The 15312-nt window shown below is 42.6% G+C and overlaps 1 protein-coding gene across 1 annotated transcript in view; it reads left to right on the plus strand.

Annotated features, from left to right (window-relative positions):
* Window positions 1-2391: 2391 nt before the first annotated feature.
* Window positions 2392-15312, plus strand: part of LOC147109789 (rap guanine nucleotide exchange factor 2-like) — a 94681-nt gene continuing 81760 nt past the window's right edge. The window contains exons 1-6 of the mRNA XM_086002379.1: window positions 2392-2400; window positions 2482-2646; window positions 4683-4790; window positions 4919-5122; window positions 9977-10085; window positions 12203-12437. Of these exons, the coding sequence (XP_085858505.1) occupies window positions 2392-2400; window positions 2482-2646; window positions 4683-4790; window positions 4919-5122; window positions 9977-10085; window positions 12203-12437 (830 nt within the window). The remainder of the gene's footprint in view (window positions 2401-2481; window positions 2647-4682; window positions 4791-4918; window positions 5123-9976; window positions 10086-12202; window positions 12438-15312) is intronic.

A 15312-nucleotide genomic window follows, 5' to 3' on the forward strand; every position in this document is an offset into this window, starting at 1 on the left:
ACATTGTTGTGGGTTTGGAATCACATATAGGCCAGAACAAGTAAGGACAGCAGATTTCCTTCCCTAAAGGACATTAGTGAACCAGATGGGTTTTTACAACAATCCGATTGTTACCATTACTGATACTTGTAATTATTGCAGATTTATTTAATTAACTGAATTTAAATTCCCCAGCTGCCATGGTGGGATTTGAACTCACGTCTCTGAATCATTAGTCCAGAAGTGTTGTGGATTACTAGCCCAGTGACATTACCACTATGCTACCATTCCCTAGATGTTACAGCAAACACAACTGAAAACATACTATTGCCACTATCTAACCATGAGCACTGCCACAGGAGAAATAAAGAAATTTTATGATTTGTTAATATAAACATATAGGCCTAGAAATTCGGTTGGTAGCGCCAGCGATTAGCGCCTAAAGAGCCCGAGAATTGGGGCGTTACCCAATTTTCGGGCGGGCGCAGTGAATATAGCGTATCCTTTTAGCGCCGGCGCTAACTCTTTGCGCGCGCCCGCGGGCGCAGGCAGATCATGATGTCATTTCAGTCTGCAACGCCTTTTTGGCGCCCCGGACCAGATATTCGGTGGCACCCGCAACCTTTCCGCCTGGCGCTATTAGTGACAGTTGGATGGAACGTTCCCAGGCCCTTCTCGGACTCGGGGGGCGCTATTTAAAGGGGACAGCACTAGTATAAATGCTGCAGCCATTTGGGCTGGCCATTCTGATCGTTGCTGGAGAGAGGTGCTGACCTTCTGTTGGACAGTAATTTTCTCATTGAGCCTTCAGAGGCACTGGCACTGGCAGCTTGAGGGCCTGGCTCCCGAGCTGGTGATGCAGCATCTGAAAGCAGGGATGTGGAAGAGTGGCTTTAGCAAAAGGACAGCTTTGCAGCAAGGGATGCCAGATTGCGGCAAGGCTATGACATGGGTCCACAGTGAGAAAGCATGCTGGTGGGGGGAACAAGTGGAAGGAGGTAGTTGTAAAAGGTGAGAACCTTACCATCGCTGTCAACAATGGGGTCGGCAGCTGCAGTGGTTACAGGACCACTCAGACGTCCTCCAAGAATCTGGTGGACTCTCTCCTCGAGATCCGTCAGAGTGACCACTTGTGGAGGTCCTCCACCGGTGCCAAGCTGGTCTTTGCCAATCCTCGCCAGCTAGGACTGCAGGAGAAAGGAGGGGAAGTTATGTTACCTGATGCCCTGAGTGATCATCTCATGCCCCCCATGGTGGAAGAGCCCTTACATGATGCCCTGAGTGATCATCTCATGCCCCCCATGGTGGAAGAGCCCTTACATGATGCCTTGAGTGATCATCTCATGCCCCCCATGGTGCAAGAACCCTTACATGATGCCTTGAGTCAAAAGTGCATGTGTGTGCCCAGAAAGGGCCATGGGTGCTTGCTGGCAGATGGCCAATGGGGCACAGGCCACCCTGTAGCCATAAAGTCAGGTGCAAATGAAGGGATGCAGAAGTTTGCAGAAACAACACCCACCCTCACGACCCGAGTGAGGTCGTTGAATTTCTTTCTGCATTGGACAGGGCTCCTGGTCACCATGCTGCTGGAGTTGACCCTCTGGCATACATCCCTCCAAGCTCGTCGGTAGTCCTTATGATTCGGCCTCCTGCCATTGTCTGGGTAGAGAACATCTCGCCAGCGCTCCACTGCGGCCACCAATTGCTCCAGAGCCTCATTGGTCAAGCGCTCTGCTCTCTGTCTCACCTTCTCCATCTGGTCCAAGATATTAGCGCCAGAGAAGGGCCTGCGCCGATTCTGAGGCCTGCAAGGCGCAGAATGTGGATGCTGAAGCTGACTGACCCACCCCTTTAAGAGCTGGCCGGCGCCTGGAAGTCTCGTGGTCATCAGTAATTGAGAGCACCTGCGCTGCGCCCATCCGCTCCGATATTGGGTTGCGCCGGAAGTTTTGCTCCTTAGGAGTCCCGTGTAACGCCTGAATTCGCGCCTCAATCACCTTTAGGGGCGATGCAACCCAATATCGCGCCAGGTGGCGATAAGTTGCGTCTGGCCATAAACTTTGCGCTTTGCCAATTCTAACGCTCCAAGCGGGGCTATACCCAATTTCTAGGCCACAATCTGTAAATGCATAATATCTTAGTACTCTGCACCAGACATGCCTAATACTGTAACACTTTCTGTGCTCCTTGGCAATTGCTGTGCATAGCCCACCAAGACTATTGTCGAATCCTCAACCAGGTGGAAAAGAATATGCGGAAAGTCGAGAAGGAGGGAGAGATTGTTATACCTGTAGTGAAAGAACACCGAGAGTTGGATCGGACTGGAACCAGGAAAGGGGATAAAGTCATAAAGGTAAGCAGAATGTTTAAATACATCAGAAACTAACACTGGTCTAAAAAAAAGTGCTCATGATGCCCATTGTATTTCTCATGTAAAAGTTTATTCTGCAGCTCTAATTAAATGTAGTTTTACTAATGATCTGTTCCGTTGAACTATATTAGGGAACACCTGAGCAGTTAACAATGCACCTGCTGGAAGTGCACTCAGTGGTGGATCCCACATATATAGAAGATTTTCTTTTAACCTGCAGAACCTTCTTATCAAACCCAATGGAAGTTGGGAAGAAATTGCTGGAGTGGTTTAATGACCCAAGTCTCAGGGACAAGGTTAGCCAAAACTTTCAAGATTGTAATAATTCAGTACTTAACAAGCAATTTATTTTAACCAGTAAACTTTGTGGTGATCTTTCCCCTCACCAGCTGTTAATATGTCAAGAATCCAATATGTACCTCTGAGTAACTAAATATAGATGCACATAAATTGGAAAGAAAAAGGTTCATTTGTAATTGTGTTCATTGATAGTATACCTTCGGCAGGGAAAAAATCTACACCGCTTCTTATTTGACTTGGAATAAATATTCATTTGTCATGACTTTTAGCCTGTGTATATATATATATATATGTATATATTATATATATAGATAGATAGATAGATAGCTTTATCACTCCTGTGCAGTATTCGCATTGATCAGTCACTTGGCAGCCATTTTCAGGAATTATGCAACCCTGTTTTTAAATAATGTGCATGTCTCTTGTCATTACTGTAAAAGTTGTAGAGCTATTATTTACTCTGCATTAAAATTTTAAAAAAATAACAAAATAATTTCATCCGTCTACCTTCTGTCCTAAATTAAACCGCAACTTCCTTCATAAGACCCTAACCTCAAACTAAAATATTTCACTAAACTTCTAAAGATAAATTAAGAGTAGGAATAAATGCTTCTGTAATTGAGGCAATCAAGCTTCATTTGCAATAAAAACAGAAAATTCCCGAAATACTCAGCCAGTCAGGCAGCATCTGTGGAGAGAGAAACAGAATTAATGGTTTAGGTCGATGACCTTTTGTCAGAACTGAAAAAAGTTTTCGAGATATAACAGGTTTTAAGCAAGTGTAGAGACAGGGAAAGGGGGGAGGGGAGGAAAGAACAAAAGGGAAGGTCTGTGATCGGGTGGAAGGCAGGAGAGATTCAAAGACAAAAGGGATGATGGTGCAAGGCAAAAGGAGATGGTAACGGGACAAGTAAAAGAACAAAAGATGGGTCTAGAAGAAGAGTAAATGGGAATAAGAAAATCATCAACAGCTGTTGTCGGAAAAAATGGGGGCAGAGGTTATGGTCTGAAATTGTTGAAGTCAATGTTGGCTGTAAAGTGCCTCATCGAAAGACGAGGTGCTCTTCCTTGAGCTTACGTTGAGCTTCATTGGAACAGTGTAGGAGGCCGAGGACAGAGAAGTCAGAGTGGGAATGGAGCGGAGAGTTAAAGTGACAGGCGACCGGAAGCTCGGGGTCACGCTTGCGGACTGAACACAGGTGTTCCACAAAGTGGTCATTCAATCTGCGTTTGGTCTCCCCAATGTAGAGGAGACTGCATCATGAGCAGTGAATACAGTCTACTAAATTGCAAGAAGTACAAGTAAATCACTGTTTCACCTGGAAGGAGTGTTTGGGGCCCTGGACAGTGGGAAGAGAGGAAGTAAAAGGGCAGGTGTAGCATCTCCAGCACTTGCATGGGAAGGTGCCGTGGGAAGAGGAGGGGCTTTTGGGGGTGATAGAGGAGTGGATCAGGGTGTGGCGGAGGGAGTTGTCCCTTTTGGAATGCTGAAAGGGGAGGGGAGGGGAAGATGTGTTTGGTGGTGGGATCACGCTGGAGGTGGCGGAAATGGCGGAGAATGATCCGTTGAATGTGGAGGCTGGTGGGGTGGAAGGTGAGGACAAGGGGAACCCTATCATGGTTCTGGGAGGGAGGGGAAGGGTGAGGGCAGAAGTGCGGGAAATGGAACAGACACGGTCGAGGGCCATGTCAAGCGCGGTGGAGGGGAATCCTCGGTTGAGGGAAAAGGAAGACATATCGGATGCACTTGTGCGGAAGATGGCATTGTCAGAACAGAGGCAACGGAGATGAAGAAACTGGGAGAATGGAATCGAGTCCTTACAGGAAGCAGGGTGGGAATCAGTGGGCTTAGAGTGAATATTGGTTGATAGCCTATCCCCAGAAATGGAGACAGAGAAGTCCAGGAAGGGAAGGGAAGCTTCATTTGCACATTCTTAATTCTCTACATTGAAGTTAAGTCAGCATATGTTGCATACATCAAGCATACAATGCCTTTAATGGTGCAAAATACATTTCTCTGAACACTTTCCAGGTTACACGGGTAGTATTGCTGTGGGTAAACAGTCACTTCAATGATTTTGAAGGCAATCCTGCAATGACCGCATTTCTAGAAGAATTTGAAAACAATTTGGAACAAGAGGTTAGTTATCTCATTTAAGGTAGTTAACACCTGATTATTTTTGAAGCCCCCTCTCTTAAGAAACATTAAACAACTATCATCAGAAGTTGAATTTCAGTTTGTAAATGATATTTTTTTATGTTGTGTAGAAAATGGGTCATCAGCTCAGACTGTTGAAAATCGCTTGTACAGTTAAGGCCAAACAGCGGCTAATAACTCTAATGAAGCCATCACAAGAAGCCCCTTTGCCATTTATCCTGTTGGGAGGCACTGAGAAAGGTTTTGGGATTTTCCTAGACAGCGTAGAGCCTGGTAGCAAAGCTACTGAAGCTGGGCTGAAACGTGGTGATCAGGTTTGTCTTGCTTTTTCTTTAAATAATTTTTATGTAAAAAAATAATTTCTGCCAACAAATGTATTAAATGTCTGCACAGAATGTCAGCGGCAAAACTTCACACCTCATTGCTGTTGACTGTTGAATAGTCTCTCAGACCTTGTTGTCTGGAGCTCTGAGCTTTTCTGATGCAGAATTAAATATTCCATTGATGAACCAGAATTACTGGAATATGCATCAGTCTATAAGATAACTGTGACAGCCCATTGATACCCAAGCATAATTTTACCACAAGTTTCTGTGCTCCTGCTAACTGTAAGTATGAGATTTGAAAGACGTCATCCCTTGTTATCATTTTCTCCAGGGATGGTGTGGTGAGCTTGTGAAGGAATAAGCCACAAAACCTATTCAGAAAAATACACCATTCGATGAAAGAATTCTGGCCTTATTAAAACATGACAAACTGGGTTTGGAAATCTAGAAACCTTAACTATGGAAAAGCTGTGATAGCATTCTGGCTATAGAGATAAGACAGTTGTTGACACTGAATCAATAACCTTATTGCAACAGAAGGTTAAAGGGTCCTGACAGTCTGAATCTTTGGAAACAAACAATGGTTCACCCTGTACAAGGTGTTCTAATTTACACTTCGTAAAGAAGCACAAACATCTGCCTTAGTAAAAATGACATCAAATAAAACGCACCTGCTGTTACACCGTTTTTTATGGTAAACTTACAACACCTAGAGAAGAGACATGATTCTGTATTGCTACCAGCTGAGGTGACTAAGAATTGCAGAAGTCAGCAGAAAAATGACTAAAGATAATTAGCTTACATCAGCAGAAAACCTTAAAGGAAATACCACTGGAAAAGGGTATAAATATTGAACTCTCAAATGGGATAGTAGACTCGCTGTAAAGGGGCAAAGTGATTCTCGACTTCAGAGGCAGGCTCTGTAAGTCTACAACTCTTTGTACCTTGGGGATCAAAGATACTGTATTTGATTTTGGTGGATATCCTGAATAAAACGAAGAACTACAAAGCTGTAGCAAAGTTAAGATCTGAGAGTAAGGATCTCTGATAAGATTGTAAAGCTTTCTCTTTTTGGAACTGTTAATGTTGCGATTGATTCACCAACTGTAAATTACATGTCGGTTCTTTAATAAATCTATATATTTTTAGAATTGTCTCATATAATACTTCTGTATCAAACTCGTGAACTCAATCTCTGTACACTCTTTGGTGAGGAGTTACAGAATTCTGGGGGAGTTTTCCGGACCCTCATCATATCTGGAACGTTACAGTCTAGCTAAACTTATTAAAAGTGTCCGGACGGTAACATTTTCAGGTTGTTCCTTTAGGGAGAGATAGTCCGGACCTTTAGACCCAATTAAGCGTCTTTAGGATTTGGCAAGCACAAACTTTAGTTGAAAGTGAATATCCGAGGAATATGCCTGATCCGGGGTATGACTAGTAATTATCCCTTCAAGCTGACCATTCACTTATCAATACAGGAAACTTTTTTTATCCGGCACGGACGGGACCGACGTGGTGCCGGTTCATCAAAAATTCCGGATAACCGAAAGCTATAGTAAAAGATACGGAGCTGAGAGCTCCGTATAAAGCAACAAACCCTGTTGCTTCAACAGGTTCAAAACAATGGCCACAAGTTGCAAGCGTCTCTGTAGCTTAGCAACAGCTGCAGCCACACCTTTGCACAGCAACACATGGAGGAAGGCAAGTAATAAAAGTTACCTGAACCTACTCCTGAATTTTGCCGGTTAACCGACATTTCCGGTTATTTAGGTGCCGGTTAATCGAAAGTTTCCTGTATATGTTTCCCTATCAGAAAGGTGTCAGCATCGACTATAGGCTCCTGCGCGCCATGTCAAGTCTTCATTTACTAAAGGTCATTTACAAAAGAATAAATGCCAGGGCAAATGCCCAGGAGGATACAAATGGTTGAAGGTCTGGCAAATTTTGGGACTTTTTGGTTGCTGGCATTGAGAAAGATTGGGAGACCACTGATTTGAAAAAGAAAATCTTTGTTTCATTTATGAAAAGGCCTACTATCTCTTGAGGGTCGATTTTCATCTCGTCAACTTCCTTTGTGCACCAGTTCACAGTGCTATGGCATAGAAAAAGGCTCAGAGATCTGCAATGCTGGGTCTCTGCCCCTTTTGCATGTGGCGTGCATGGCCAGGCAGTGGGTGGTATAATAATGCCTCCCATGTCTTTTTAAAGCCTTCACACTGGGTGCATGGCACTTCCAAATTTTGCTTATATAAATAGACATCCACAGTTCCTAGGGAACTGAATTGCACAGGAAAATAAGTAGAAAGAGCCAGTAAAAGAATTCATTCAGCAGTTTTTAGACCGTTTCTGGCCTGTTTTATTTTCCTTTTTGGCACTTAGCTTGTCATAAGTCTTTGTGCCATTTATTCTATTTTTGTTTCCCCCAGTACCATTACTGGTACTAATGGAGGAAAACCACTGAAGTGATGCAAAGAAGGAAAGTCTGCACAAACGATGATCTGTGCTCACCCACCTATGCAGCTACATCCTCCAAGATGCAGCAAAAGATTGGCGCAGCCATTAGTGCCAGTCTGGTGCGACTTCAAACTTACCTCTAACACCTTTCAGGCATGCTGCAATATGAACTTTAAAGGATGCTGCTGTGGAGTGGCACAGTAGGCAATCCTTCCTTCCTACCATCTTATGCAGTGCTATTTCCAATTAGCAGCCATTAAACAGAGAGTTGGGTGTTGGCTGCTCTTTCACTTGCCTGCAGATTCCTGCCTGTGTATGGGGTTTCTTTTCCTTTCAATTTTCCCTGTCATTTCTTAATCTTCTGTTGGTTAAGTCTTGGCAAAAGTCTCTTAATGGGTTGAAATCATTTCAAGATCGGATGGCCTCGATTTTACAATTCTCCTCCTTGTTTCCAAATCCCTCCATGGCCTTGCCACTCCCTATCTCTGTAATCTCTTTCAGCCCCACAACCCTCCGAGAGATCTGTGTTCCTCTAATTCTGGCCCCTTGAGCATCCCCGATTTTAACCACTCAACTATTGGTAGCTGTGCCTTCAGCTGCCTAGGCCCTAAACTCTGGAATTCCCTCCCTAAATCTCTCTGGCTCTCTACCACTCTTTCCTCCTTTAAGATGCTCCTTAAAACCTACTTTTTTGACCAAGCTTTTGGTCATCTGCCCTAATATGCTCTTATATGGCTCGGTGTCCAATTTTGTTTTATAACGCTCCTGTGAAGTGCCTTGGGACGTTTTATTATGTGAAAGGCACTATATAAATACAAGTTGGTATTGAGATATTTTTGAGCCTTTCTAAAGCCTTTCAGAATTTTGTCTCCCTATTGTGACATTTACCTTGAATTGTCCTGTTCCTTTAAAATTCATTTGCATGCAGTTTTCTGCTTCCTAGAATGCTCCATGCACCTGCCCAAAATCTGCATTGGAATCTGTGAATAATTATGCAAATGTGGATCTATGAAACTTGAGTGCTATTAGCACAATCCCAGTCTGGCACCATTAGTACCAATTCCTAACCATTTAAAACTGATTTAGATCAGTCGGCCCTATGTCCCTGCACTCATGAAATGAAAGCTGGAAATTCATTGTTGATTTTATCTTCTGTTTCTAGCAGTAGTGGTGTTTAGAATGATATTTTTGTAAGTACAACCATCACAATCACAAAGTGACATCATAAATCAGACTTTCTTGGGTGACAAAATTGAAAAAGCACTAATTGAAGCACGTTGTGTTTGGAAACTTACAAGAAGTATTATGAAGAGAATATATCACGTAGCCGACCATTTGATGTAATTCTGTCACCACCTTCATACTGACTTTTTCACTAATCAACTAGAAGAATTTTGTTCCCATAAAGTAACAGCTACAATAAGCTTCACTTGTGAAGTTATTCATTGTATTGCATGGTGAGCTATGACTTGTCCTCTCTTTATGATACATTTTAAGTTAGGGTCAGTCTTTATTACCTTCTTGAGGAGCCAATGGGCCCTATTTTCCGATCGGAGGCTTCCCGCGTGCGGAAGCCTCCGATCTGGAAAAAATCTATGCACTTACCTGAGGGCTCCCGAGGTTTGTATAGTTCCGATGCTGGGCCTCTCGAACTCCAAGTGTGCAGGGCCTACGTATCCCAGGGGTGCATGTGGTTCGCAAGTGTCCCTGGGATCACGTGGGCCATGGGGAGACAATCAAAGAAGGGAATCTCCCTTCATACACTTGACAGATAGACCTGTCAAATATATCAATGGAGATCACCCCAAAAACACTTCAAAACATTAAATACATTTTTTTAAAGCACATTTTTAAAATTAATTGAAATTACAATAAATTAAATATTTTAAACAAATAATTAAAGTTTTTTACAGGGCTAAAAATAAATTTAACTTTTTTTTAAAGTATTTTTAAATGATAAATCACTGAAATTTAAAAAAAAAAATGTAATCTCTTACCCTGGTAAAATGAGGCCTTACGCCTGCTTTTACCAGGCGTAAGAATTCTAAAGGTTATCTGCGGGCAGAGGGGCTCCAGAAAACGATTTGCCCGCAGAGGCCCTTCTCCAGGGCAGGCGTCCGATCTGTCGAGAGCAGTCTGCATGCCTGAAACAGGCATTTCCGATGTCCCTACGGGTGGGTATACAGCGTGTACCCACCTGTAGGGATCGGAATGTCTGGGCCAATGTTTTTAGAATTATGCTTTTGGGATTTTCTCGCTGACCTATAACAGTTCTGAAGGAGAAAATGGAATGCAGGAATGGCAATGTTAGCTTGTATGACAGTCTTTTGAAATTTAATTACACATTTGACGCCAATCAAGAGTAAAGGCTATCTTGTTTTTCAGATACTGGAAGTCAATGGACAAAACTTTAAGAATATTCAGCTACCTAAAGCCTTGGAAATTCTTAGGAACAACACTCATTTGTCTATCACTGTGAAAACAAACTTGTTTGGTAGGTTTTTATAAACAGCTATAATTTCATAGATGCAATTTACATGAACAGTTTTTTTTAATATACATTATTTTCACAGTAGCTGCATTTCTTAAGACCAGCAAAGATATATGGTTGACTGAAATAATGATGCAGTGGTGTGAAGTGATATTCTGGGCTATTGCAGATATTGTAAATTAAAGAAGTATTTATTTTCTGCCTCGTTTCCTGGTCTCTCTGAGGCTCAGTGGATAACCAGTCCCCTTCAGTTGTTGCTCTAGAAGACCCAGTTAAGATTTTTTTGTCCCTGTGGTTTAGCCTGTGTTTGGCTGTTGAATAATTTTAATATTTAGCAACTGTTTATAAATCAGTTGTACCCTGATACCAAAGCTTTGTTTAGTAATGATTGTAGTGCATCCAAAAAGCCTCCGCACAGTCGCACTTCGGTTGCTGTGTTTGCAGTGCATTGATAAGGAACGGCCTCAGGGATTGTTCAGCAATGTCTGGACTGGATGCTGCATTAATGTAGCACATAATCATTCCACTTCTAGGACCAGGATTAAAATCCACGCTGGACTGACGGACTGAGTCGTTACTGCTGAATGTAAGGGGCCTACACAAAATGAATTTAGGCCATCTTGATCCAGTTCCAAGAAGTCTATACCACAGAAAAACCCATCATTCACACCCTGTTGGTTCATCTTTTTGTATTCATTCTCAGGATGTGGGCATCGCTGGAAAGGCCAGCATTTATTGCCCATCTAATTGTCCTTGAGCCACCTTGAACCGCTGCAGTCCATGTGGTGAAGGTGTTCCCACAGGGCTGTTGAGGAGGGAGTTCCAGGATTTTGATCCAGTGACGATGAAGGAACGATGATATATTTCCAAGTCAGGATGTGACTTGGAGGGGGTGGTGTTCCCATGCGTCTGCTGCCCTTGTCCCTCTAGATGCGAGATGGCACGGGTTTGGGAGCTGCTGTCGAAGAAGCCTTGGCGAGTTGCTGCTGTGCATCTTGTAGATGGTCCACACTGTAGCCTGGTAGTGCTGGTGGTGGGGGGAGTGAATGTTTAACGTGGTGGATGGGGTGCCAATCAAGCGGGCTGCTTTGTCCTGGATGGTGTCGAGCTTCTTGAGTGTTGTTGCCGCTGCACTCACCCAGGCAAGTGGAGAGTATTCCATCAGATTCCTGACTTATGCCTTGTAGGTGGTGGAAAGGCTTTGGGTCGTCACGGGGTGAGTCACTTGCCGCAGAATACCCAGCCTCTGACTCTTATGTTCATTAATAAATAGACATTCTTATTATGAACACAGCTAGCTTTTGCTAGACACTTTTATTGAGCCCATGTGGACTAGGTACAGTATCTGTAGAGGCTTCCATCTTGACTGTTGCCTTGTGGGTAGCCTAGTGCCTCATGGGTAATGTAGTCTTAATATATATACAGCTGGGTAGTGTAGTCTTATACATACAGCTATATACAGCTCTACACAGCTCTACGGCTCCACCTAGTGTCCACTATAGAATGACATGTTATTGATCATTACACTGACCTGCTCCTGTAGCCTCAGTATGTGGATGGTCCAGTTAAGTTTCTTTTCAAGGGGGATCCCCAAGTTGTTGATGGTGGGGGTAATGCCATTGAATGTCACAGGGTAGTGGTTAGACCATCTCTTATTGAAGATGGTCATTGCCTGGCACTTGTGTGGCATGAATGTTACTTGCCACTTATCAGCCCAAGCCTGGATATTGTCCAGGTATTGCTGGATGTGGCCACGGATTGCTTCATTATCTGAGGATAATGCATAAGAAGTTGTTGAATGCAGTGAGTGAGACCACCTAACTCATACTCCGTTTTCCATTCAATTATTATATTGTGCTTTGCACCAGAGCACGTGTAATAAATTGAGCTTCAAGTCTTTTCAGCTTCAATGTCAATGATGTGCATTGCACCTGTCAGCTATTGATTGTACTGGCCATATAAATTCTATGGTTCTTGTATGAGTTCCGAATATAGCATTGTACAGATTTTCCCCCCTGAAATCTGTGTTGTAGCAGAAACCTCTTTGGTTATAAAATCAAAAAAATCATCAGTGATCAGAAAACTTCTTTGGTTAATTCAATGTTATGCCTTTTACACAGTATTTAAAGAACTTCTGTCCAGACTTGCAGAAGAGAAGAGAAATGGTTCTCCACACTTCCCTAAAATTGGTGACAAGAAAGGCAGCCGTTATTCCATTCCACATCTTGCTGAACAGCTGATTGGGTTCGATAAAGCAAATAAGAAGGCAAAGGCAAACACAGTGGCAGGACGGAACAAATTGAAGAAAAAACTGGACAAGACTCAAATCCGCATTCTTCCGCAAAAACCTTACAAGTAAGTGGATGCTTTTTGCTGTGAATTTCAGTGAAAATGACTGATTCATAAATGTTTTCATAAGCACTGTGTAATTTGCAATAAGTTGAGGCTACATAATGGCAACCGTAAAATACTCTGACTGTTCCACAAGGTAGCAAGACCTGATAATTGATAATTCATGAATGACTAAGGTCTTTCTCTGGTGAAATAAATAGGTTATTAGTAAGGTTGAGATGGTCCAGTGGAATTATTTCCAAATATTGATCTTTCAGCAATATATCAAGGAGTTAATAGAATCATGGAATTTGCAGCACAGAAAGTGACAATTAGACCAATCATGCTAGCTTTTCACTGCAGCTGTCTGTCGATTTCACTGCCCTTTCCCCATATTCTTTTATATTTTCAAAACTTATTCAATTTGCTTTTAAATGACCTTATTGACTCTGCCATAATAGTCACTTGGGGTAAATTATTCCACGTTGTAATAACCCGCTATGTGGCAAAAATGTCTTCTAACTTCCTCCTCTATTGAAATAATCCTATCCTTTCCTTGGCTCTAATATACTTCCTGTAGTGGGGTGTCCAAAACTGCACGCAATGTTCCAACTGTGGGCCTAACCAATCTCTTGTACAAATTTTACATTAGATAATCAGCAAATTCTGTATAAAGCTCAATATCCCTTTTGTCTTTTTATCGCCAGTTTCCCCATCGTTGGAGCTCTGTATATCTGCACTCCTCGATCTCTCTGTTCCTTCACTCTGTAAGAGGCTTACTGTTGGGGTATACTTGCTTTCACTCTTATTTCATAGAAATCATAGAAAGTTGCAGCATGGAAGGAGGCCATTTCGGCCCATCGTGTCCGTACTGGCCAACAAAGAGCTATCTAGCCTAACCACACTTCCCAGCTCTTGGTCTATAGCCCTGCAGGTTACAGCATCCCAAGTGCACATCCAAGTATTTTTAAATGTGGTTAGGGTTTCTGCCTCTACCAACCTTTCAGGCAGTGAGTTCCAGACCCCCAAAGCCCTCTGGGTGAAGAAATTTCCCCTTAACCCCCCTCTAAACTTTCCACCAATTACTTTAAATCCGTGCCCCCTGGTTTTTGACCCCTCTGTTAAGGGAAATAGGTCCTTTCTATCCACTTTATCTAGGCCCCTCATAATTTTATACACCTCAATAAGGTCTCCCCTCAGCCTCCTCTGTTCCAAGGGAAACAAACCCAGCCTATCCAGTCTTTCCTCATAGCTAGATTCTCTACTCCCGGCAACATCCTTGTAAATCTCCTTTGTACCTTCTCTAGTGCAATCACATCTTTCCTGTAATGTGGTGACCAGAACTGCACGCCGTACTCTAGCTGAGGCCTAACTAGTGTTTTATACAGTTGAAGCATATCCCCCCTGCTCTTGTATTCTATGTCACAGCTAATAAAGGCAAGCATTCCGTATGCCTTCTTAACCACCTTATCTACCTGGTCTGCTACCTTCAGCGATCTGTGGACATGCACTCCAAGGTCCCTTTGTTCCTCGACACTACTCAGTGTCCTACCATTTAAATGTGTATTCCCTTTCCTTGTTAGCCCTCCCCAAATGCATTACCTCACACTTCTCCAGATTGAATTCCATTTGCCACTGTTCTGCCCACCTGACCAATTTATTGATATCTTCCTGCAGTCTACAGCTTCCTTCTTCAGTATCAACCACACAGCCGATTTTAGTATCATCTGCAAACTTATTAATCATACCCCCTATATTCAAGTCTAGATCATTGACATATACCACAAAAAGCAAGGGATCTAGTACTGAGCCCTGTGGAACCCCACTGGAAACAGCCTTATAGTCACTAAAACACCCATCAGCCATTACCCTCTGCTTCCTGACTCTGAGCCAGTTTTGAATCCAACTTGACACTTTGCCCAGTCTGCCATGTGGAACCTTATCAAAAGCCTTGCTAGAGTCCATATACACTACATCAAATGCACTACCCTCATCTACCCTCCTTGTTACCGCCTCAAAAAATTCAATCAAATTTGTCAGACACGACCTTCCCTTAACAAATCCGTGCTGACTATCCTTGATTAATCTGTGTCTTTCTAAATGAAGATTTATCCTTTTAGCAACCTTTTATGTGGCACCTTATCAAGTGCCTTTTGGAAATCCAAATGTACTACAACCACTGGTTCCCCTTTATCCACCTTGTTAGTTACATTCTCAAAAAAATTTGTTGAACACAATTTCCCTTTCATAAATCCGTGTTGACTCTGCCTAATCATATTATGATTTTCTAAATGCCTTGTTACTACTTCCTTAATAATGGATTCCAGCATTTTCCTGACGACTGATGTCAGGCTAACTGGCCTGTAGTTCCCTGTTTTCTCTCTTCCTCCTTTCTTGAATAGCAGGGTTATATTTGCTACCTTCCAATCTGCTGGGACTGTTCTAGAATCAAGGGAATTTTGGAAGATTACAACCAATGCATCCACTATTTCTGCAGCTACCTCTTTAGAACCCTAGGATGTAGGCCATCTGGTCCAGGGGATTTGTCGGCTTTTAGTCCCATTAGTTTCTCAAGTACTTTTCCCCAACAGATATTAGTTTAAGTTCCTCATTCCCATTAGCCCCTTGGTTCCCCACTATTTTTGGTATGCTTTTTGTGTCTTCTACTCTGAAGACAGATACAAAATATTTGTTTAAATTCTCTGCCATTTCTTTATTCTCCATTATAATTTCATCGGTCTCAGTGTCTGAGGGACTAACATTTACTTTTGATACTCTCTTCCTTTTTACATACTTGTAGAAGCTGTTACAATCTGCTTTTATATTTCTTGCTAGTTTACTCTCATAATCTATTTTCTCCCTTTTTATCAATTTTTTGGTCATCCTTTGTTGGTTTCTA

This window comes from Somniosus microcephalus, chromosome 12, assembly GCF_052327205.1.
Source record: "Somniosus microcephalus isolate GS21.2 chromosome 12, FLI_Smic_1.0, whole genome shotgun sequence".
Taxonomy (NCBI): domain Eukaryota; kingdom Metazoa; phylum Chordata; class Chondrichthyes; order Squaliformes; family Somniosidae; genus Somniosus; species Somniosus microcephalus.